Source organism: Diceros bicornis, chromosome 39 (genome assembly GCF_020826845.1).
Source record: "Diceros bicornis minor isolate mBicDic1 chromosome 39, mDicBic1.mat.cur, whole genome shotgun sequence".
NCBI classification, from domain to species: Eukaryota; Metazoa; Chordata; class Mammalia; order Perissodactyla; family Rhinocerotidae; genus Diceros; species Diceros bicornis.
In genome coordinates, this window is record NC_080778.1 from 11,297,216 (window position 1) to 11,323,786 (window position 26,571).

General features: G+C 40.5%; 1 protein-coding gene across 1 annotated transcript in view; it reads right to left on the bottom strand.

Moving 5' to 3' along the window:
• TULP4 (TUB like protein 4) overlaps positions 1-26,571 on the bottom strand; it is a 227,455-nt gene that overhangs the window by 165,462 nt on the left and 35,422 nt on the right. The window contains 1 exon segment of the mRNA XM_058534065.1: positions 332-2,557. Coding sequence (XP_058390048.1) covers positions 332-583 — 252 coding nt within the window. The 5' untranslated portion in view covers positions 584-2,557.

A 26,571-nucleotide genomic window follows, 5' to 3' on the forward strand; every position in this document is an offset into this window, starting at 1 on the left:
TTGGTTAGGACTATCTAATCCAACCTCCCACCCTGGTCAGAAAACCATCCCAGTGTCCCTGCCAGTGGGCAGCCCACTGCTGGGAAAGGAGAGCGAGGGATGTCAGAGAGAGCTGACACTCAGAGAGGGACAATGGCTACCGGGAACCGTGTCCCCCTGAACACTCTCCCACCGGAACGCAGCAGACAGAATTCATGGTCTGAAAAGTCTCACTTGGCAGTCAGTCTGAGAAACAGAAGCAAAGTAAGTTTTGAGTCCACGGGAGGTGAAGGAGACTCAAATATACCAGGAGCAGGGATCAGACAAAAAGTGAAACAAAACCGCAGCTCACCTCGCTGTTGTGGCCCCGCAGGTTGAAGTTGATTCTCTGGGGGGTGCTCCTGTCCCGGCGGCAGTGGCTCGAGGTGAAAGTCACCCCGACGACGCCCCGGCCATTGCCCGTGGCCAGCCAGCCCTCCTCGTAGTAGCGCCTCCTGCACACCGGCTTCTCCTTCTCGCTCTTGGGGACGCGCCCCTTCCAGGACAGGCAGAGGATGTTGGAGTCGCTGCAAAGGACAGGCCCATGCTCCACCGCTGCATACATACTTTTTCTGGATGAACTGCTTGACTTAAAAAGTAATCCTGAATGCCGGAAAATTTAAACCAATTCCTTTCATGGACTGATTTATTTTATTTCTGTGGCTGGCTTGCGTTGTCTCCCTCAACCCCCTTTAACAAAGACTGACCTGCACCTACCTAATCAGACGCTCAGTATTTTATAAAGATCCACCAAATGCATAGTGAAAAAATTTCTCTATAAAAGATGATGGCAGTCTGCTAAGAAAAGGTAATGCTTAAAGAAAACGTGGGGTCCATTTTTATTTTCAAGGGGCTTAGAGGAAGAGTGGGCTGACCCTTTGGAGAAAGAGCATTGTTAACACGTGGTATCAAGAAACTGAGTTTTCTTCTTTTTACTCAACTTGGTTATTCTCATTCAGCCTGAGATTCCAGTTTAGTGTAATATGATTCTAGAGACAAAGGGTTGCAAATACATAGATTTCAAGTAACTTAAGGCTTTAAGAATCCCTCGAGCTGGAATTTTCTCTTCAAAAGTTCAGACGCAGAGACAGAACACACGGGATCATCTTCCTTCTGAGGCCACCCTCTGGCATGTTTTCTCAACTAGACAAATTTCTGCTGCTAAAGCTGAAAAAGATTGCATAAAGGGAAAAAAAGGCACACAAACTGTGCAAAACAGACCAGAGTTTGTGCAGACAGCAGTCCAAGTTTAGGAAGAAAAAAAGACTCTTTCTTCACTGTTCAGAGCCAGAAACTTCCCCCCTCAGAGCTCGGTCCAGTTTCCCGGCAGGCCACTATGTCCCCAGGGAGAGCTGGGCACCATCTGACGGCCCCTCCGCAGGCCCATGCACCCCTCAGTGCCATAGGGGCATAGAGAGAAAGCCTCTCCAATGGGCAGAGTCAGAATGTTCTAAAGCTCTTAAAGTGGCCCACGCGTTGTTGCCTTGGGTGAATCCTAAATCCTCCTGCTGACAAAACGGCGCCTGCCTGCAGGATCTCGTCTCCTTTGTCCCTGTCTCCTTCCTCCCTCCCCTAGTCACTTCTCCCCTTTCTGCTCCTAAACATCACATATTTTTCCATCTTGAAGGAAAAAAACTAATCTCAGAATTAAGTCCATTAAGTAATCCTCCTCTTACATGCAATGCAGGTCTTCTTGGACTCAACAAGAAAGAGAATCCCTTGAAACGAAAACACAGGTGAGAATCAGGGTCCTCCCCACTGTTTCCCTTCAGAGACTGTCTCCCAACACCACACGGAGAGCCCAAGGAAAAGAAGCTTTGCTTGGATGTTCCTCAATATTCACCTTGTAATTAGCGGTTTCAATCACTACCTTAGGATGTTATCCTACAGATACAGGAAAGGAAAAAGGAAACAATAAACCAAAATTTCTCGAATACAGTTAACGGAAAGTGGCAAAAGAATTGGTTCATGTTCAAACCTGTCCCATCACATCCCAACTCGCTTTCCCCCAGTCATAACCCACAGTAAGAGTTACTCTCAGTCCAGAATTTTAAAGTCTGTCCAATTCACCAAAACCACTGGAAAAAAAGTGCAAAAAACACTTCATGGTCCCACCTGCAGTGCCTGAAATCAACTTCTCCTCAGTCACCTTCTCACTTAGCTCCTTCTTTCAACTGGAGAGGTATTTTTGAGGCTTGATCTGTGCAAATTTTTTTTTTTTCTTTTTGCAAACTTTCTTTACCCGTGAAGACCACATGGAAAACTGGCCATTAGTGATGTATTTTTCTCCCTGGGCTCCTGAGCCCAGTGGTGTCAAGTTGCTCCATCTGATTCTTAAATTAATTTTCATCAGTTGTGAAACTCTTCAAGTGGCCACAAGAATGAGCCTGTCTCCTTGTGTACAAGGCGTGTGTATAGGAAGAAGGTTTAAATGCACAGAGACATACACTCCACAGGTGCGCACAACGCGTCTGTTCTCCCCGTCACTTCAGGAACCATCCGATTAATCACAGCTTGGAGGCCCTGGAGTCTTACAAATCTGTAAAACAAAATAAAATATAAAGAAAAAAGACTTTAAAATTCTGAAGAATAAAGGTTCTGAATAATCGCTGTAATTGAAATTGGAGACCAATCTTTACACTACATTTATCAAATGGAGCTATTGACTGCATTGACTGGTAAAATTCCAACAGTAAAAAGTGTACACCTCGCCAGCTTACAGACAACATACAACATGAGGAGTTCGAATGCCATGTACCGTCTACCAAACCTGCGAGTGGCCGGGCGCACCTGAGGGAAATCCTTGCCTCCACTCTCCTCCACCACGCTGTCCTTTCTAAGGCTCTGGGCCCTGAATGTGCAACTTTACCCCTGTGGAGGCCGTCATCCTGGTTACGCAGGCATCCTCAAAAAGGAGACCAAAGAGGCTCAGAAAAGTTATCTAAATTGATTTTTTTCACTATCAGTAAAAGATATTCCCTGAAGACACAAGGCAGCAAGGGCCTTTAAAACCCCTCCATCCCTGATTGCTGGCAGTTTGCAGAGCAAAGCACAGCTATTTTCTCAGCCTTTAAGTTGTCTACCAGCAATAAAGTCCTAGAGAATCTTATCCAGCAATCCATCCTCTTGTCCTTCCTACTGCCTTCAGTCCAGGCCCGTATCACATCCACAAAAGCACTGGACAAATCGGTCCCTAACTTCCCAACACCATCCCACCTTCCAGAGGGCCCTCAGACTGATCTTTCTAAAATTCAAGGCTGCTTGAAGAGCCTGGACTGTTCTCCCCGCCCAGGCAGCCCCCTGGAGGGCTAGTGAAACCAACAGCCTAGCCCCACCCAAAACATCTGACACTGAAAGTCTAGGGCTGGGCCTAGGTATGTACATGTCTAACAAGTTCCAAAGAGATGCTAATGCTGTGGGTCTGGCGACCAGGCCTTGAGAACCACTGGTCTATGGGATTAAGTTCCAGGAGGACCCTTTGCGATCTGATTTCAACTTCTCCTCCTCTCCTGCGATAGCCTCCATGTCCAGCCTGTGTTACCACCGTTGCATCTAGCCACTCCCTGTCCCCGAAGTACTGTGTTCTTCCTCTCCTTCATGTCTCCACGCCTCCCACTCCCTTCCCAAGTCAGGCCTCAACACTTCTTTTAAAATCCACCTAAAACAGCATCTCTCCCATGAAGCCTCCCAGGGCACCTCGTACTAACTTCTGCAATAGCGTTCATCACGCTGCATCCTAAGGCTCTTCTCTACGCTCCTAGAGGCCGGAAACCCATCTTTCTCACCACTGGCGTGGAGGTTGGCATAAACTAGGTACTCAACAGAAGTGTGGAGGAGGAGGCAGGCAGGAGCAAGGCAGCAGCCACACGTAATTTCCTTGGGATACCTAATTCAGATGAGACACAGTATATATATTTTGTATGTGCCCATAAATCATAACAACTAAATTCTCTCAGGAAGCACTTGTACCTGAGGGAAAAAAGTGAAAACAAATGCTATAAAATTCAAATTAACGCCATGTTCTTCCTCCTAAAATGCTAATGCCACTACCTTCTTCCCTATCCTGGCCTGGGGGCAGCGTCACAGATGGGAAAAGCAGAAGCAACCTCTCAAGAATCAGCTATACATACACAGGTTTTCAACTATGTAAGAGCATGATCCATGATTATTCAACCATCCACACAAAATACAATGTAAACGATCAGTTCCCCAAAACTCTCCCAGGGTACCATAAGGTCAGCATTATTTTCATAATAATACTAAGTCATTTGCCTTCTTCACTGTGTTGACAATTGTATCAACGGTGCAAAAGCAACAGTGGATCAATTTGCCTGCTGGATAACCCCAATCAAGGCTCTGGTACCGAAATGCACCAGTCCTCATCAGGTTTTTAAAAAACGCCAGCTTCACTTAAGAATGTTCCTTGGATAAAGATGTGGTATACACATGCACACACGTGCGCATGCACAATGGAATACTACTCAGCCGTAAAAAAGATGAAATCGTGCCATTTGTGAAAACATGGATGGACCCTGAAGGTACTATGCTAAGTGAAATAAATAAGTCAGACAGAGAAAGACAAACGCCGTACCATTTCACTCATATGTGGAAGATAAACAAACACACATAGATAAGGAGAACAGATTGGTGGTTACCAGAGGGGAAGAGGGTGGGCAAAAAGGGTAAAGATGCACATGTGTACAGTGACAGATGGCAACTAGACTTCTGGTGGTGAACACAATGCAGGCTATACAGAAACCAAAGTACAATGATGTACACCTGAAATTTATATAATGTTATAAACCACGTGACCTCAATAAAATAATTTTAAAAAAATAATGTTCTTAATGCAGCAGTAAAAACTATTAATTTTATTAAATATCAACCATTGAATACATGGCTGTTTCATATTCCGTATTTCAGAAGAGCAAGCACACACAACGCATTTCTGCTGACTACTGAGGTACAGTGGTAACCCTGAGAAAAAGCACTTGTGCTATAGTTTAAGTTGCAAGCTGCACAAGTTGCTTTTTTCATGGAATACCCTGTTTACTGGAAAGAATGAAGGACAAATTATGGTAATTCGGGCCTGGGTCTTTGGCCGACATCTTCTCGAGTTAAAATCAGAATTTTGGGAAAACCAGCATCTATCACATGAGCTTGATAGCTCCCCAATATTTAAAGACATTCCTCATGTGACTGGAGGTAATATTCATAAATGTGAATTTTTTTATACTGTATTTCATACTTCACCACATGTCAATATTTGGAAGATTCACATAACTTGGTCAACCAATATTTTCCAAACGACCAATGCATGATGACACAAATTATGCTTCAGTAAAACAGCCATTCGAGGTGCAAGAAAGACAAATAGATTTTACTATAACCAAGTATGAAAAATTCACTGATATATTTAAAGCTCTATATTGCTACTAACTTTTAAGAAACTACCACTTGTTGAGTTTTGATATAGTATCAAGGAAAAATATCCATGATTATCTGAAAAGACTATTGAAATACTCCTCCCTTTTCCAACTACATATCTGTGTGTGGTCAGATCTTCATACGTTTCAACAAAAACAGCACATTGCAACAGACAGAATGCAGAAGCAGATGTGAGAATCCAGCTATCTTTCACTGAGTGGGACAATAAAGATATTTTGCCAAAATGTAAAATAATGCCACTCTTCTCAGTAAATTTTTTAGTTAGAAAATAGTTATTTTTCATAAAAATTACATTGTTTCTAACATTTAGTAGGTTTATTATTTTTAAATGAATTAGTAATTTTTTTTAATTTCTCAGTTTTAATTTCTAATATGGTAAATGAATAGCTAACACCCACATAAACAAAAGCTCTTTTGGGTCTTCAATAATTTTTAAGAATATAAAGGGGCCCTGAGACCAAAAAGTTTGAAAACCACTGGTTTATGCTAACTCTCCAAAATGTAAGCCTTAAATAACTATTATACTAAAGTGTGTAGGATAAATTTCCATAGTAAAAGCACAGATAAAAGTTTTACATATGTTGCTATGGTTTTTAACCAAACTTTAAAAATTATAAAACACCATATATGCTAAACAAATAAGGCAGATATTTATGACATGCTACTTTATTATTACTCAAATGGATAATGGATACAAAAATCTAACAACAAGAAACCACTATCATAGTATCCTAATTCCTGAGAGTCTGGCACCTATTTTAGTGCTGCCATAAACAGAAACGGGTGATGTTACACACTTCCCTTCCTTCTGTCTTATTTTCTCCTGAGGATGAGAAAATGAGGATATAACTGATTACTAAGGATATAACTAGCTTCTAAGGGAAGTACACTGTCAAATCAACACTAAGAAAGGAGTTTGGTATAGAAAGATTACAAAGTAACTATTCAATTAAAAGCAGGAACAGATACTTGTACACCCTGTTCACAGCAGCATTATTCACAACAGCAAAAAGGTGGAAGGAACCCAAACATCCATAAACAGATGAACAGATAAACAAAATGTGGTATAAACAGACAATGGAATATTATTCAGCCTTAAAAAGAAATAAAATTCTGTCTGATACATACTACAACGTGGATAAACCTTGAAGACATCATGCTAAGTGAAATAAGCTGGATAAACAAGGACAAAGATTGTATGACTCCATTTATATAAAGTACCTAGAATAGTCAAATTCATAGAGAAAGAAAGTAGAATGGTGGTTACCAGGGCTGGGACTAGGGCACCTGGGGAGTTATTTAATGGGTAAGGAGTTTCAGTTTGGGATGATGAAAAAATTTCAGAGATGGACAGTGGTGATAGCTGCATAATAATGTAAATGTACTTAAGGCCACTGAATTGTACACTTAAAAATGATAAAAATGGTAAATTTTATGTATATTTCACCTCAATTTAAAAAATCAGGTAAATTAAGAAAAGCAACTATTCATACAAAGTCTTTCAATAACAGACTGAAAGTAAATACTCGTTACTTCAGCATTATGATGTTTTTACTCTGAACACTGTAATACAGGCCCAGGAGCAATCCCAGAGCTTTCTTTACGAATAAACAATGCCAACCTTTGAATTCTGGCCCAAACCAGCTTCTGGTAATTACAGCTTATTTTCAGACTATTCCTATAAATCACTGAAAAATCCATTCCTGCTTTTATGAGATTACAATCTTAAAGCAAATACTAATAGATGTGCCTGACTGAATTAATTACGTGAGCATGCCCTGGGAGTCAGTAAACTTACAAGATGCTTCCCACTCTAACTGTCCACACTACCCAGTTCTAATGGCAAACCAGGAGCCCCAGAACTCAGGAAGTACAACTTAGGGGCAGAACGGTACAATGTTAAGAAAAGAAAATGCCATAGTATTATAGACACCCCTGGATTCATCAACCAGCAAATCTTCCCGGAACATCTGTTATGCAAGAGGCCCCTGTGCTGCATTCTCTGGCTCTCTTGTCCCCAGTGAGATATTCTATTTTCTAATCAGAGTTATTTTCCCTACAGTTTATTTTGTATAATCTGATGTCTATTTTCCACCGACATGGATAAAATCTACTAGTGGGGGGAATAAAATTGCGTTTTTGGTTTGTTTTACTTTTTAATTCATTTGAATTAATGTTAGAGATCAGAGATAAAATAAATAAGGAAAGATATTTTCCATTCACAAAATTTTGATAGAAATATAGTCATTAAAAGTTGTAAGAGGGGCCGGCCCAGTGGTGTAGTGGTTAAGTTCACATGCTCCCCTTCGGCGGCCCGGGGTACACGGGTTCAGATCCCGGGTGCAGCGTCCCACATACAAAGTAGAGGAAGATGGGCACACGTGTAGGCCCAGGTACAAAGTGGAGGAAGATGGGCACGCGGGTTGGCCCAGGGCCAATCTTCCTAAGCAAAAAGAGGAGGACTGGCAACAGATGTTAGCTCAGGGCTAATCCTCCTCCTCAAAAAAAAAAACGTTGTAAGAATGCAACCACTGGAAAACAGTTTAGAATTAGCTAGTACAATTGAAGATGTGAATACTCTGTAAACAGCAATTCCACTCCTAAATATGTGAACTAGACACGTTCTTCAAAAGTAGTCCAGGGAACAGATACACAGATTCGCAGCAGCAGCATCGCTTACATTAGCCAAAAACTGAACCCAACGTGAACAGATAAAGTGTAGTCTATTCAAAGAGCAGAATTCTATACGGCAACGTAAATGAACACTACACAGAACAAGATGGATGAATTTAATAAACATAACATCGAGCAAAGGCATCTTATGAAAGAATACCTATAATATGAATCATTTACGTAAGTTCAAAAACAGGCCAAACTAATTTTATCAGTTAAGACTGCATACATAGTACAACTAAAATTTAAAAAGCAAGGAAAATATACCATAGAGCAGTATAGTGGTTACCTGGGGGTGGGTGGGGTGGGGATTGTGAATGAGGAAGGGCACACACGGGGGTGTTGCTGGGCTGCCAGCGATGCTCCATGTCTTGATCAGGGTGGTGGTTACAGGGGTTCCCTCTGTAATTATTCTTTACAACCCATTTGTCTGACATAGTCTTCCACGTGTATGATATATCTCATAGTAAACAGGTTTAACAAGCTGTGAACTATATTAGACACCAGTCCTCTGGGATTTTTAGAGAATTTAAATCAATTATTAAGAAGGAATTTTTAAAATTACTTATCCAACCTTAATGAGTGCTCTCCAAATCCAGAAAATCCCAATAAAGTACCAAAGATGCTATTTTAGTTCTCAAGCTAAGAAGGTATCCACAAAGAAAATGCATATTAACAGTAATGATTGGAGATAAGAGAAAACTTCAGGATAAAGTTCTATTTCTTTCTAAAGGATAAAAATTTAAGACAGTGGTTAAGCAGAAGATTGAGATGAGAAGCAAAAAGTAGATTTAGGGAAAAAATATACAGATGTTCTTAGATGAATGCAAAGCAGGAAGAAAAATACAGTAGAAAATTCTGAATATAATATTCCAAACAGCCTAAAGATTAAGCTTTTAATTAGAGACTTGTTTGGGGGCTGGAGAGAAGAAAGGAGAGGGAAATGAGTTTTCCTGATTGATGATGTAAATTAAACACATCCCAATTTCTCTTCTCTCCTCAGAGGGCAACTCTGCTGCCTTGGCTGTCTATTGTGTCAGATCCAGCTCTACCCACGCTAGAGGGAGGGTGGCTCTCTCCACACCCAGGCCTCCCCTCACTGCCCCTGTCCACAGATGGCAACAGGTCCTGATCTCTGTTCAGCTTCTTTTTAACTAAAGTAACTACCATGACCTGCCTCTAATTACAGTCACTCCTTTCCCTGGGGAATTTTCCACAACCCACAAATATCCACGGAGCCCCAGGCGGTTCTAACTGGTTCCTAATTAGTTTCAATAGCTGCCTAGAGGCTAGTTCAAATCTGCCTTCCACGACTGCCTTTTAAGGTAGGGATACTCTCAGCAACCACTTGTCAAGTGGCTACCTACATAAGAAGGGAAACATCTGCATACAGGAAACACCACTGCAAAGAGAATGGGGTTTAACAATGATTTAACATATTTACTGTATTCATTCTCCAGCTCTTAATTCTCAAAACGTGCTAGTGAGATGCTAATAACTAAAGATATGCATGCACGGTCATGCCCAGGCATATTCAAAAGATGCACTCTTACCACAACTGTGTTACTATCAAATCATTTTCCCATTGACTTGCACCGTGAATTTTAGAGACGCATTCCACAGAAAAGTTCTGTCTTCTTCAGAACAGCACCAACTCCTTGAGATGCAGCACACTGAGGCACTGCACAGACTCACGTGGCAGGGGTCTTCTCTGCCTGCTGTAGAGCTATTTTTCTTTGTAATTCATCATACCTACTAAACCACAAACTCCTAAACTCCAATTTTCACCTCACCGCCAGTGCCCACCAGTACTGCATTTAATTAAGTGTTCGATAAGGTAGGAAGTATGGTACAGAGCCCCAGACAGTCTTCTAAGGACAAGGAAAACAATCAATGAACGAGGTTCTCTACCCAAACCCTGGGTCAACCACCCACAGGCCCTGCAGACCAGGGGAGTAAAAGAATTCTAGGGAGAAAGCTGGGAGTCCACTGCTGTGTTCAGAGAACAGCATAAAGGTACATTTTCAGGGAAAGTTTCTCCCTATTTACTTCTGTGCCTGATTTCAACAGCCAGTTCTAAGAACAGGAACATCTAATTATCCACACAGAGAGAGGAGGGCATGGAGGTTGCAAGACAAACAGCTTGATTACTAGTTGAAAAGAGAGTAGGTTGAAAAGAGAGTGGGAGCTAGATACTTCTAAGAGAGGATCTAGACCTGATACGTAGATGTTGAAATGCTGTGGTACCATCTATGAGGCTCACTGGTCATGTGCCTTAATTAAAAAGGGAGAGCATTTCATTTATCAAATTGACGAAGACTGAAAAAAATGACAATTCCCAGCGTCGTGTAGAGTGTAGAGAAATGAGAGGCCAATTTGGTGATATAATTCAGAAGACTTAAAATGTTGCAAACCTTTGATTCAGCAATTCTACTTCTGGAAATTTACCATAAGGAAATAATGTTGGATTGTGCAAAGATTCAGCTGTAAGGATTTTCACCATGCATTTTTATAAGGGAAAAATCTGAAATAATCTTTATGTCCAAAATGGGATACCGGTTCAGTAAATGTTGGTATAGACATAAAACAGAATACTGTGCAACCACTAGTAATTATATTATAGAAGACTACAGAGGGACATGGTAACACTTTCTCAATAACTTAAGTAAAAAGTGAAATTACAGGTTACATTTCCAGGATGCTCTGGAGGGCCTACCCACTACTATATAACAAGACAGTGGGTAAATTACAACAAACATAATTTTTGCTGGACTTACAGGAAAGTATGATAAATCTCCAAGGAAGGCATACACACAAATAAACACATGAGGAAGCCAGAGTTATCCAGCAAATGCAAATATAAGATACATACTCATCCAGAATTGTCTGGACAAGTGCTGATATAAGCACTGGAATCAGAATCAGGGTACCTAACTGTCCCAGTTTGCCCAGAACTATCCCAGTTTTAGCACTGAAAGACCCAGATCCCAGGAAACCCCTCAGTCCTGGGCAAACCAGACAGCTGGTTCCGCTATCAGAATTCCAAACTTTGGTCCCACCTCAAGGTGGAGAGACTGAGCCTGAGTCGCGTGCCTTCACTGGGCCATCACGGAGGCTGACGCTGTCTCCGACCGTTAGCGCTCCGTGGTTTGAGGCTGGAGCATGTGTAAATCTTGTCTGCATGAAAACATTCCCAATTTAGAACCTAAGGATTCCCACAGATGCAATTCAACGGAAAATCAGTTACCAATCAAAAATTACCAAACGTACAAAGAAAATAAGTCATCACAAGCTCTCAGTAGAAACAACAAATGTAGATCCCCAGGCCTTCAGAAACTGAAATGAACATAAACAGAATTTAAAATAATTAGGTTTGAATTTCTGGGTTCCCGTCTGGCATACAAAAAGCCCGGAAATTGCCACTCTGTCCTAACAACAAGTAAAAAGCTGAGCAAAACAGAAAAATCTATTCTTCTTAGATCCGTAAGAGAAGTGAGTCACAGGGCAAACCACTGCCCCCAAAATTGGATAGAACAAAAGGCTAAAACAAAGAATTACACTCACGGGAGCAGAAGCCAATGAGCTGAAACCTCCATGGGAACCAGTCCCAGGGTGGGGAAACCCCAGCTGTAATTGATGAATTATTGGAGGCTCAGGGTGGGCAAGTCTGAGAGAGAAACTTCAGGGGGACCCACCCATCGGGGCCCCCCAGACCTTTGTGAGTTATTACCTCCAGGAGCTCACTAGATCCTCACAGTAAATATAGAAGAAAAATCCACTCATGCTCTGGCAGGGGAAGGGGAAAAGGAACCATTTCGAAACACACCAGAGCAGACTCTGTTCTTCTGAACAAAGTCTGCCCTCAGGAAAAACTATTTAACCAGGCCTAACCAATTGGGATTTTATCAGAGCCTAACTGACCAGAGGGAAGAGAAATACCCAACTCCAGCCCACACTAGCCATCCTGTCCCATCTGAGAGGGGGAGGGGGAAACTGAGAAAAACATGTAAAGACAGTCCACAGGCAAAGGCCCACTATACGACTGAGATCCAAGTTCTGGGGATGTAATGTACATGGTGATGGTAGTTAACAATACTGTACTATATACTTGACAGTTGCCAAGAAAGTAAATCTTAAATGTTTTCATCACACAAAAGAAATGGTAATTATGTGAGGTGATGGAGATGATAACTAACATTATAGTAATCATTTTGCAACATATAAGTGTATCAAATTATCACGTGTACAACTTAAACTTACACAATATATGTTAATTATATCTCAATAACTAGATATTAAAAAAAGAAACACAGGAAAAAAAGGGAGACGGGGCACAGAGAAATTTTGGGGGGTGATGGAACTGTTCCATATTTTGATATGTAAACACAACCGTTTACATCTGTCAAAATGCATAGAACTGTACACTAAGAAGGGTGCATTTACTGTATGTAAATTATATCTTAATTTTTAAAAACAGTGTCTGGCACATGTAAATGCTATACAGTATTAGTGATTATTATCAATTTTGCTATTATGCACCAGGCACTAGGCTGGGCGCTGAAAAGACAATGTCGAGCAAATACAGATACAGTCCTACCTTCAAGGAACCTGTAGTCAAGTGGTGAAGACTAGACATTAATCAAATAATTACGGCTATGACAAATGCCACAAAGGAGAGGTACATGGTGTTCTGAGAGCTGCAATCTGAAGGAAGAGGAGATGTTAAATATGAGAACGACGGGGTGGTGGAGGCAAGAGGAGGCATTCCAAGCAAATGGAATAGCATGGACAAAGACCACGGAGAAGAAAACACAGTGATTTGGAAAAACTCAGAAGAATGCTGGTAGGAGAATTGAGAACGTATGTCCACACACACAGCCACAATGAGATATCACCTCACACTCACTAGATGGTTAGAACAAAAAAAACAAGTGCTGGCAAGGATGTGAAGAAACTGGTATCCCTATGTACTGTTGGTAGGATTGCAAAATGGCATAGCCGCTATGGAAAACAGTTCAGAAGTTCCTCAGAAAAATAAAAATAGAACTACCACACAATCCAGCAATTCCACAAATCCAAAAGAATTGAAAGCAGGACCTTCTAGAGATATCTGCACACCCATGTTCATAGCAGCATTATTTACAATAGCCGAGAGGTGGAAGCAACCCAAGTGTCCACGTCAGATGAATGGATAAACAAAATGTGGTATGTACATACAAAGGCATATTATTTGTTCTTAAAAAGGAAGGAAATTCTGACACATACGACAACGGGGACGCACCTTGAGGCCATTATGCTAAGTGAAATAAGCCAGTCACAAAAAGACAAATACTGTATGATTCCACTTACATGAGGTACCTCAAGCAGATAAGTTCATAGAAACAGAAAGTAGAATGGTGATTGCCAAGAGCAACGGGGAGGGAGGAAAGAGGAGCTGTTATTTAACGGGTACAGAGTTTCAGTTTTACAAGATGAAAAAGTTCTAGAAACTAGTTGCACAACAATGTGAATACAATTAACAGTACTGAACTGTACACTTAGAAATGGTTAAGATGGTAAGTTTTATGTTATGCATTTTTCACCAGAATAAAAAAAACATACGTAGGGCCGGCCCGGTGGCGCAGTGGTTAAGTGCACGTGCTCCGCTTCAGCGGCTCAGGGTTCGCAGGTTCGGATCCCGGGCGCACACCGACGCAGTACCTGGTAAGCCATGCTGTGGCAGCGTCCCATATAAAGTAGAGGAAGATGGGCACAGATGTTAGCCCAGGGCCAGTCTTCCTCAGCAAAAGGAGGAGGATTGGCATGGATGTTAGCTCAGGGCTAGTCTTCTTCACAAAAAAAAAAAAAACATACGTTCACATATACAAAGACTGAGACGTAATCATAGGACTTTAGAACTCTTCCCCTCCCCCATACCTTACCACCACATTACTGAAGGCCTATTTACAGCACCTCCTTTTAACCAGGACATCACGTCCAGTTATCAAGAAAATGTTACAAGACATAGTAAAAGGCAGAAAACACAGTTTGAAGAGACAGGGGCAAGCATCATAACGAGACTCAGAAATGGCAGGGTTGTTGGAATTATCAGACCAGGAATTTAAAACAACTATGATTAATATGCTAAGGGCTCTAATGGATAAATTAGATGGCATGAAAGAACATATGGGCAATGTAAGCAGAGAGATGGAAATTCTAAGAAAGAACCAAAAAATAAATGCTAGAGATCAAAAATACTATAATAGAAATGAAGAGTGGCTTTGATAGGCTCATTAGTAGACTGGACACAGCAGAGGAAAGAATCTCTGAGCTTGAGGATATCTCAATAGAAACCTCCAAAACTGAAAAGCAAACAGAAAAAAGACTGAAAAAAACAAAATATCTGAGAACTGTGGGACAACTACAAAAGATACACATATAACAAGAATACTAGAAGAAGAAAGAGAAAAAGGAACAAAAGAAATATTTGAAACAATAATGACTGGATTTTCCCGCAAATTAATGTCAGACACCAAAGCACAGATCCAGGAAGCTCGAAGAATACCAAGGATGATAAATGCCCAAAAACCACATGTAGGCATCATTTTCAAACTACAGAAAATCAAATATAAGGAAAAAATCCTGAAAGAAGCCAGAGGGAAAAAAACACCTTACCTACACAGAAAGAAAGGTAAGAATTACATTTGACTTCTCAGAAACCATGCAATAAAGAAGAGAGTGGAGTGAAATATTTAAAGTGTTGAGGAAAAACCACCAACCTAGAATTCTGAACCTGAGAAATTACCCTTCAAAAGTGAAAGACAAAGACTTTCTCAGACAAATAAAAATTGAGGAAATTTGTTGCCTGTAGACACACCTTACAAGAAATGTTAAAAGAAGTTCTTTACAGAAGGAAAATGATATAGGTCAGAAACTCAGATCTACATAAAGAAAGGAAGAGCACCGAAAAAGGAATAAGTGAAGGTAAAATCAAAACTTCTATTTTTCTTATTCTTAATTGATCTAACAGATAACAGTCTGTTCAAAATAATAATACCAACAGTGTATTCAATTATGTAGCGCTAACATCATACTTAATGGTGAGAACCTCAAAGCTTTCCCAATAAGATCAACAACAAGGCAGGGATGTCCCCTCTCACCAATGCTTTTCAACATTGTACTGGAAGTCCTAGCTAATGTAATAAGACAAGAAAAGGAAATAACAGGTATACAGATTGGCAAGAAATAAATAATTAGGTTTAAAATGTTGAAAGGAATGAAAAAGCAAGCACTAAGACACTATCTAAAACGACCACAGAGGACCAAATAAAACTTTCAGCAGAGGAAAATCTGATTACTAAAATAGCATGCAATATATGAGTAGAAACACCAGCCAAAAAAGGAATTAATGAACTGGCTACAACAGCTCAAGAAATTTCCCATGAAATCCTTTGTAGCAGAGAGGGACAAGGAGATACAAATATAAAGGCAAGATTAAGAGAAATGGAGGAGTGATTGAGGGGGACAGATCTAATTGGAGTTCTGAAAGGACAGAACAGAGAAAACAGAAACTATCTGAAGATATAATGATAGAATTTGATACAAGAAGCACAATATACACCAAGCAGGATAAATAAAAAAGAAATCCAGGGGCCAGCCCTGCGGCCTAGTTGTTAAGTTTGGCGTGCTCCGCTTCAGCGGCCCGGGGTTCACAGGCTGGGATCCTGGGCATGGACCTACACCACTTGTCAGCCATGCTGTAGCGGTGTCCCACATACAAAATAGAGGAAGATTAGCACAGATGTTAGCTCAGGGCTAATCTTCCTCAACCAAAAAAAGAGGAAGATAGGCAACAGATGTTAGCTCAGGGTGAATCTTCCTCAGCAAAATTAAAAAAAGAAATCCACACCTGGGCACATTTTAGCAAAACACAGAGAGAAGAGCTGAACAGCAGCCAAAAGTAAAAGACAGGTACTTTCAAAGTCACGACAATTAGACTAACAGCAGACATCTCAACAGCACTCAGAAATCAACGAACTAATATCGTCAAAGTACTGAGAGAAAATATGGAATTATATTCTGGATATATAACATAGAATTATACACTCAGAAAAAATTGTCTTTTAAGCATTAGAGTTAAATAATACGACACTTTAAAAAGAATAAAATGGGGCCGGCCGCGTAGTGTAACGGTTAAGTCTGACACGCTCTGCTTTTGCGGCCCGGGGTTCACAGGTTCAGATCCCAGGTGCAGACCAACACCACTCATCAAGCTATGCTGTGGCGGCATCCCACATGCAAAATAGAGGAAGACTGGCACAGATGTTAGCTCAGGGCCAATCTTCCTCAGCAAAAAGAAGGCAGATTGGCAGCAGATGTTAGCTCAGAGCAACTCTTCCTCACCCAAAAAAAAAAGAAAAAAGAATAAAAGGTAAATTTTAAAACTGACCTCACAAAATAACTTCTAAAGAATATCTCAGGTAGGAGGAGAATGACTCAGAAGGAAGGCCTAAGATAGAAGAAGAAACAACAAAAAAAAGAAATTGTTAAACACGTAGGTAAAATTAAACGATGTCTTTTCAAAAAAGAACAACAATAACAGCAAACACCTATACAGCACTTGTTAACTGCCAAGTACAGTTCCAAATGCTTTATAGGTACTGCATTTGACATTTAAAAGCTCTGGCCTTCTGAGAAAGGTCCTTTCATTGTCCATACTTTACAGATGAGGAAACCGAGGCACAGAGAGGTTTAAGCACTGCCCAATGTTAGTCACCTGGTAGGTGGCAGAGCTGGGATTCAAACCAGGCTGCCAGAGTCTAGTCCACATGCTCAACCACTAAGCTGTGTCTATTTGAGGGGGAAAATAGAAAATCTGGTGAAAGAAGGATGATCAGAAAGCTAAAGTACTCTAAGGCCCTTATACTCTTCAGGACGGTGGTCAAAATGCTGATTAACTTGACCCTTGACTAGCTTAGGCAAGCACAGCGAAATTCACAGGGCAATCACTAAAAGACCAGAAACAAAGGACACAACTTCCAAATCAGAGGACAGAAAAAATGTGGGGGACTCAAATCAGTCTCCTGAAGAGAGGAAAAAGAAACAAAAGGCAGAATAAAATAAAAGAGACGGCAGAAGTACAAATACATCAGTAATCACAACACATCAAGGATTAAAGGACCTACACCTGCCAGTTAAGAGCGTACCAGATTACATTAAAGAAGACAACAGTGTTACATGCCCTCACATACCTAAAACCTAAGATTGCGTTAAGAATGAAAATAAAAGGAGAAGAAGAGATATGCCATGTATACAGAAACCAAAAAAGAAAGCTGGGGTAGCTATATTAATATTTTACACAATACATTTTAAGGCAAAAGCAGTTGACACAGAATAAAGAAGGGAGCAGCCACATAGTGATCAACAGTCCTCTTCACCTGGAGCGGATCACAACTCTAACTGATAAACACCTAATGAAATAACCTGGAAATATACAAAGCAAAAACCAAAGGGGAGAAATAAGCTATCTACAGTCAAAGTAGGAGATTTCAACCAGCTCTCTCAATTACTTATAGATCAAGCTAAAAGAAAAAAGCAAATAATTAAAAGATGTGACTGTCACAATTAACAAACTTGGTCTTAATGAACATACATAGAATCTTGTATCCAATTCAGAGTGTACATTCTTCTCAAGGACACAAGAACATTTACAAAAATTCACCACGGAAAGTGAGTCTCAACATATTTCAAAAAGTAAGTGTCATAGAGGCCTTATCTCATGACTACAAAGCTATTAAGTTAAAAGCAATTACAAAAATATAAATTATAAAACTATATGTTGGAAATTTGTAAACAAAGACATTTCTAAATAACTTAAGAAACAAGGAAGAAATCATAACAGAAAGTTCAAAATACTGAATATTAATTAAAATATTACATACCAAAACTTATCAGCTACAGAAAAAGCAGTACTTTGTGGGAAATTTATTTCCTTAAATGCTTATAATAGGAAAGAATAAATGTTATAAATTAAGGAGCTAAATGTTCAATTAGAAAGTATAGCATAAACCAAAAGACAGTGAAGGAAGGAGATAAAAAAGATAAAACAGAAATTCATAAAAAAGAAAAAGTAACATTAGAGAGGCTAAACAAAGCCAGAAGTTGACTCAAAAACAAGTAATCAGAGGGGCTGGCCCCGTGGCGTAGCAGTTAAGTGTGCGCGCTCCACTGCTGGCGGCCTGGGTCCGGATCCCCGGCACACATTGACGCACCACTTGTCAGGCCATGCTGTGGCGGCATCCCATATAAAGTAGAGGAAGATGGGCACAGATGTTAGCCCAGGGCCAGTCTTCCTCAGCAAAAAGAGGAGGATTGGCATGGATGTTAGCTCAGGGCTGATCTTCCTCACAAAAAAAAAAAAAAAAAAAGTAATCAGGGACCAGCCCAGTGGCCTAGTGCTTAAGTATGAGTCCTCCTCTTGGGCGGCCCAGGGTTCACAAGTTTGGATCCCAGGTGCAGACCTACACCACTCATCAAGCCATGCTGTGGCAGCATCCCACATACAAAATAGAGGGAGATGGGCACAGATGTTAGCTCAGGACTAATCTTCCCCAGCAAAAAGACGAAGACTGGCAACAGATGTTAGCTTAGGGCCAATCTTCCTCACCGAAAAACAAGAAAAATAAAGACACAAACATCTGGCAAGATAGATGAAGAAAAGAAAAGCACAAATAAACAATACAGAGAATGAAAAAGGGAGTGTAACTATAGATACAGTGAAGATTAAAAAGATAAAAGAATACCATGAAAAACTTAATGCTAAAAAACTTGATAACATGCAACGGACAAATTCCTAGGAAACATAATTTAACAAAACTAACTCGAGAAGAAAGATAAAGTCTAAATTGTGCCATAACCATTAAAGAAAATGACTCAGTACTTTAAAATCTTCCCACAAAGAAAACATCGAGTCCAGATATTTTACAGTTAAGTTCTACCAACATTCAAGGAACAGACCCTTCCAGTATTACACAAACTCGTCCAGAGAAAAGAAAAAGTGCTAACACCCACAACTAATTCTGTGAGGCTATTATACCTTGATACCAAAACCAGATATGGAGAGTACAAGAATGGAAAATTAAAGGCAATATCACTCATAAATAAGACACAAAAATCTTAAAAAAGAGCATTAGCCAATCCAATAGCATATAAAGAAAATACTAGATTGTGACCAAACTGGGTTCTCCCCAAGAATAATATTTGCCACAGTCACTTGACCTCATTCACTGCCCGAGGACACCCTGAGCCTGACGTCCAGGGCCGTTCACAGAACGCCCCACACTCGTCTTCGTAGCCTATCTTCCACCTCTGTCCTCTGTAAAAATTATGCTCCTTTCAAAGTGTACTTTCTGCTTGTACACCAAGCCCCAAGCTTATCCCACTGATTACAAAGCGCATCCCAAATCTCTCCAATTTTAGCCATCTTTCCTGATGCATTTTCAAAACCACCCACCCCATCCATCCTTGCCAGCTTTTCCCTACTGGGTGTGGACTTCTTTTCTTTAATCTGCACAGTATACTCTTCTATCGTTCTTAAGTTGGTCATTCAATTCTTCACCATATTACAAAGTATTGGAGCCCCTATATTCCCTGCTAGCTTGGGAGTTACTTAAGGGTAAGGACTTGAAACGCCTGTTCAGCAAGACATCTTGCACAGAGTATACATTAAGTATTCAATAAAGTATGTTCAATCGAATAGAAGTGCTTTTATTTGTACGCAGCGTTAAAAATCCTTTCCCCCAGGAACAAAAGATCCTGTGTAGGAACAATAATGCTTTCCCAATGATGTTATAAATTGTATTCTTTTATAGGCCAGTAAACTACAGGATGTCTTCCCACTGCCACAAGCAGAGATAAACACACTCACGCACGCATAACTCTGGTCACACAAATGCTGGACAGAATTTAATACAACTTCATTCACCCTGTAATTTGAATTGAGATCTGTCTGGATCCCAAACCTGTATACCCCCAGGCTGCCTTCTACTTTTTGTCCCGGTCTCTTTCCTATTACGTTGCGAACCTTCTGAGAGCAGGAAATACGCCTCCATCATTGAATCTCCAGACCTAGGAAAGAACTCAATATTTGCTGCATGAATGATGATTAAATGTAGGAAGAAGCCCAACACACAAACGCCTCCCAAAAGCATCAATGTGTGTCCTCACAGAAGAATAAAGAGAAGACTCCGAATGGTAAATTACAGGTTCTATTATATTCACTGCCCTCTCATTAACAAGGGAATTATTTATTTTGGAAATTTTTCCATTAAAAGAGCTGAAAATTTGAGGCTCTTAAAAAGCTAAGTTCCAGTCATCTAAAACAGTGTCATCTAAAACACTGTCATCTTGGATGACAGTCAATACATCAAATATAATTACATAATAAAATTTGTCTTGAAACACTAACAAACACCATTTCAATACAGAGTTACAAGTAGCTAAAAATGTCCCCACACTCCTGCCAATGTCGCTTTCACAGAGTTCAGGTGATACCACCACACTGAAGTTTACCAAGAACACTGGTAACAGGATCTTTTCACAGATGCACAGCAATGCAGAAAATTCAAACCAGTTATGGTCCAGCACATATACAAGAATAAACAAGTTTAGGTGTGGTGAAGAAATTACCCTCTTGGTCATGACCACAGAGGAAATACAAAATATAAACAGTTTGCTTTACAAAAAAGAAGAAACATAGAAATAACTGTCATGGAAAAATAAAGGATGTGGCAAAACAGCTGTGCATTAGTTCCACTATCACATTCCATATATCCTGAAAATTATTAGCTCTGTAGAAAACAGGTATAAGTGATCACAGTAAATCAGAATTTAATATGACTTTCAGATTATTACTTAAAACTTAAGCTTATTTTAACACTAACATAAATTTCAGTAAATTTTTCACTTACAACTTGAAGTTCTTTCCAAAGAAACTAAATTGAATTGGATTGTAATAGATAATGGCAGTTTGTTATTTTTCTTAATTTTTTATAGTCAAATATTTTCATGAATACCTATATATTGTTAAACTAAAATGAAAATAAAATATCAATTTACATCATGATGAGTAAATCTGTTTTCACATCTGCTGCCATCTTTTTTACTTGCAAAAATAATCCCCTGGCATTTTTGTGGTTTTTATATAGAAAGGGCTCAAATGGATGGGTGAAATGCAGCCAGCAAATGAAGAGAGAACAGAGGCCTGGCAGTGGCCCAGCCTCAGCTGGGTTCTATGCAAGGGATAACTTCCAGGTGATTCCTTCCCAGTTCCGACAGCAAGCAGGAGGGCCTGAGCAGCAGCCGACAACAGACAGGGCCAGCACAGAGAGCGTGCCCGACTGTCCATCGGGCCGTGCACCGGGGCAGAGCCCAGGCCGGGGACCAGAGCTAACCGATGGCCCAGGGCCCATACAAATGGACATATTTCCAATTCTTAACACGTGCTGGGGGCTACAGAGAAGTGGTGGAGGGGTCTTCAATAACTTCCAGCACACAGGAGAGTCGCAGTGTGGCACGCAGCACTCACAAATGTGCCTGGCACTGACAAATGACTAGCCCTGGACCACGCAGGAAACAGCAGCCGGAGATAGGGGGGAATCAGCTTGTCAATCAGGGGCGGAGAGAGCAGAATGCAGACATCTACATCATACACAGCCAGCAAAAGTATTTTCTCACTTGGCCAAAAGTCTCACACAACAACCATAAAGATTTTTTTGGACAGAAATATTTTCATTTCCTAATTACAACAACGTCACAGGCTTAATCAACAACAATAAATGAACATTATAAAACATTTACCAAGCAACCAGCCCAAGACTAGATAAAATAAAGTTAATATAAAGATACAAGATCTGGTCCCTGAACTTAATCAGCTCACCATCTAGCTATGGAAGCAAAACTCACAAACATGAAATATCAGAGCACATAAGAGTGAGAGAGGGGGGCTCTATACGGGCTTGAACACTTAGATCTCAGAGTCGACAGCAACAGAAAAGCATTTAGCCCGAAGATCAGGAGACCTGAGTCCCCGCACTCTACAGGGGGGTGGAGAAGGAAGAACAGGCACATGTGGCAGATGAGGCGCTGGCTGACCTCTCACTGTCACAGCACCACTGTGAGGTCGATATTCCCCCCATTCTACAGACAAGGAAACTGAGGCTCATACCTTGGGCAGGTGACCTAACCACTGTGGTCTGTTTTTTCATTTGTAAAATAAAGGAACTGACATAAATCAGTGGTTTTCAAACTGGGACCAGCAAAGCACCAGAGCTTTCTGGCAGTGACTCAGAGCCCTGAAGTGGGCAGCACCCTCGGCCAAATGCACCAAACCTCTGGTCGACAGCCCGATACCTATTGCCCCATGGAATATTTTGCTAATATAACCCCAGCATGGAGAATATACCTAGAATATAATGAGTGATCCATAAAACTGAGGAACGAACAGATGAACGAATGGAACAAATGGCTCATCACGATCCACTTGAAGGTGACTCTCGTTTGTGGTGGCTCACTTCCTTATATGTCTAGCGATGTTCTTGTTGTTTGCTCTTAATCAGTGGGTTGAGGGGGGCTCTCTTCCAGAGGGCATTTGTGTTTACTTCTGCCAAGCCCTTGGGTGCTTCCGACCCAGAAGCACTGGGATGAGTCTCTCAGCTTGGAGTTTTCCAGACCACACAGGTAGCATAAATTCAAACCCCAAATGCAAGAGATTCAAGAGACTTTTTGTAAAGCTAAGAAGCCTCCTCCCTTTGCTGACGGATGTTCTCTCCCTACCCTCAGCCTAGCCCTTCAAAGAGGTTCAGATGAAACTCCGCCTCCCTCAAATCTGGTCCCTGGTATCACAGAGGTCCCCGTGGTGTCACCTCCCACTCTGGTTTTAGACCCTCTCTCTCTCCCTCAGGAACACTCACTCCTCTGTCTCTTTTTACCCACCCACGAGTTTCTCACTTTCTTGTAGTAAAGATTATAAAAGGGTGCTGGTTTTATCTTCTCCAGTATTTCCACAGGAAATGGAAGGTTTTCCAGAATATCTGCTCAGGATATTCCAGGAGGGGTTGAGACTCTACACCTATCACCTTCAGATGTGCGTTTAGAAATCATCCCCAAGGTGAGCGAGAGCTGACACCAGGTGAGCAGTCAACACAGGAGATGGCCAGAGCAGGTAAGGGAAATACAAGAAGCCAACAGGAGAGGGGCTAAGACTGGCCGGAGAGCAGGATACCCTGGGTGTGCTGAGGAAAGACCTGCAGGGGCAGAAGACAAAGGGTAGGAGTTCACCTCATGATGGTAAGGAGACCAATGTGAACTTGAGAAATTAGTTCTGAAGGGTGACTGGAAGGTGAAGAACACAATGCTTATCTTTATTGGTACTTCCATCAACTGAAGAGGATAGTTTAGGAATAGAGTACTATCACTTGTGTACATAACTTACCAAAAAATTCACGATAAGCACACAGACCCAAAGTTAAATCAAATTCAAGCAGGAGATAGGGCATAGGGAAAGTGGGAGATATGACAGAGGAAACCCCATGTACAGGAAATGAAGTGAATGAAGTGCATGTTCCATTACTGGAAACAAATTTTCAGCTGTGTTATGCTGCTGTGAAATCATACCATTCAGAGTACAAGCCAAATCCTGTCACATTCTACATCAAGGAGCTGGTTCACACGGGAATTTGGTTATACAGAATGAGGAATAAGTGGACCATCACCAAGGGCTTGGACACACTTATTCTGATTCGATTATTATTGAATGTAACCAGGCATAATGCTTCAAGTTTTTTTTATTATGTCCTTTTATTTTAACAACAACCAAATATGGAAGATAGTTACAGGTTAGCAAAATGAGGCTCAAAGAAGCTGGCTGAGGACCCTGAGTCACTACATCTCGGCACTTACAAATGCACGTCTCTGTAGATTTTCACGTAATACTATGTTCTGTATATGAAATAGTTAAAAGAATTCAAACTGAGAAAGGGCAGACATGAACTGGGGTTCATCAGGGAAGCCATCTGGGTCCCTTCCCACAGGTGTCATGACAATAACACTAACATTAATGAAATCTGCCAGGGAAAATTCAGTTAATTCATAATACTGAAGAGCAGGTGCACAAACGGAACACGAGAAAATGAACTGCAGGACTTAAATCTCCACTGTGATTCTCCCTGATCAGTGGAGGAACCCTTCTTCCCAGAAAACAGTCTTACCTCAAATAAAAGAGTAGACACTGGGTAGCAGGAAAAAGGATAATGATCCAGATCTTCCCTTAAACCACATTTCAACTGAGGGCTGTAATCACAGCTGGAGATAACGAACATGCACCTTGGGTTCAGGCAATGATGTATATCACCCAGGTTCTCAGAAGGGATTCATAGTCATTTATCAAAAGCTTAGCTTTTGGAAGAAATAGATCAGTTCTATTTCCTTCAAGTTCTTACACCACAATCTTAAGATCTTAAATAAAATAGTATTTGTACACCTACATTTGGAGATACTCCGTGTGGCCCAGGACTAAACAAGAAAGAAAAATCGACTGGAGATAGTGGGAAAAGAAGGCTGCAGAACCAACAAGCATAAACGAAAAGCAAATTCTTAATGAGTAACGAATATGTACTGTTGTTTTAATGAATCTATTAAAAACATGACGCTCTCCAGAAAGAATCTGAAGCACTTTTTATAAAGTGCATACAAAATAAGATTACTTATCATCTTATAAAACAGAGTTTTAAAAGGAAAAACAGTTAAGGAAAAGGAGAGAGAAAAACGTTAACACTAAAAGCATGGAAAGCCTGGCCTTAAGTATGCTCGCAGTGAGGGCAAGGGCCGCAGGATGGCTTACGTAAACCTTATGGTCAGAAATGAGGAGACTGTCTAGTTACCCGGGAAAGACACCATTTTCCTATCATTGAATTCTGAAAAAATCTCAACATTGAAGCACCAGTAAGGAGATCGAAACAGTAATCAAAAACCTCCCCAAAAATAAAAGTCCAGGACCAGACGGCTTTCCTGGGGAATTCTACCAAACATTCAAAGAAGACTTAATACCTATCCTTCTCAAACTCTTCCAAAAAATTGAGGAGGGGGGGAAGCTCCCTAACTCATTCTACGAAGCTGACATTACCCTGATACCAAAACCAGACAAGGACAACACAAAAAAAGAAAATTACAGGCCAATATCACTGATGAACATCGATGCGAAAATCCTCAACAAAATACTAGCAAATCGCATACAACAATACGTTAAAAAGATTATACACCATGATCAAGTGGGATTTATTCCAGGTATGCAGGGATGGTTTAACATTCGCAAATCAATCAACGTAATACACCACATTAATAAAATGAAGAACAAAAATCACATGATCATCTCAATAGATGCAGAGAAAGCATTTGACAAGATACAGCATCCATTTATGATAAAAACTCTGAATAAAATGGGTATAGAAGGAAAGTACCTCAACATAATAAAGACCATATATGAGAAACCCACAGCTAATATCATCCTCAATGGTGAAAAACTGAAAGCTATCCCTCTAAGAACAGGAACCAGACAAGGATGCCCACTGTCACCACTCCTATTTAACATAGTATTAGAAGTCCTAGCCAGAGCAATCAGGCAAGAGAAAGAAATAAAAGGGATCCAAATTGGAAAGGAAGAAGTGAAACTGTCACTATTTGCAGATGACATGATTTTATATATAGAAAACCCTAAAGAATCCACCAGAAAACTTTTAGAAGTAATAAACGAATATGGTAAAGTTGCAGGATACAAAATCAACACACAAAAATCAGTTGCATTTCTGTACACTAACAACGAAGTAGCAGAAAGAGAAATTAAGAATACCATCCCATTTACAATTGCAAAAAAAAGAATAAAATACCTAGGAATAAACTTAACCAAAGAGGTGAAAGATCTGTACACCGAAAACTATAAAACATTTCTGAAAGAAATTGAAGAAGACACAAAGAAATGGAAAGATATTCCGTGCTCTTGGATTGGAAGAATTAACATAGTTAAGATGTCCATACTTCCTAAAGCCATCTATAGATTCAATGCAATCCCTATCAAAGTTCCAACAACATTTTTCACAGAAATAGAACAAAGAATCCTAAAATTTATATGGAACAACAAAAGACCCTGAATAGCTAAAGGAATCCTGAGAAAAAAGAACAAAGCTGGAGGTATCACACTCCCTGATTTCAAAATATACTACAAAGCTATAGTAACCAAAACAGCATGGTACTGGCACAAAAACAGACACACAGATCAATGGAATAGAATCGAAAGCCCAGAAATAAACCCACACATCTATGGACAGCTAATCTTTGACAAAGGAGCCAAGAACATACAATGGGGAAAAGAAAGTCTCTTCAACAAATGGTGTTGGGAAAACT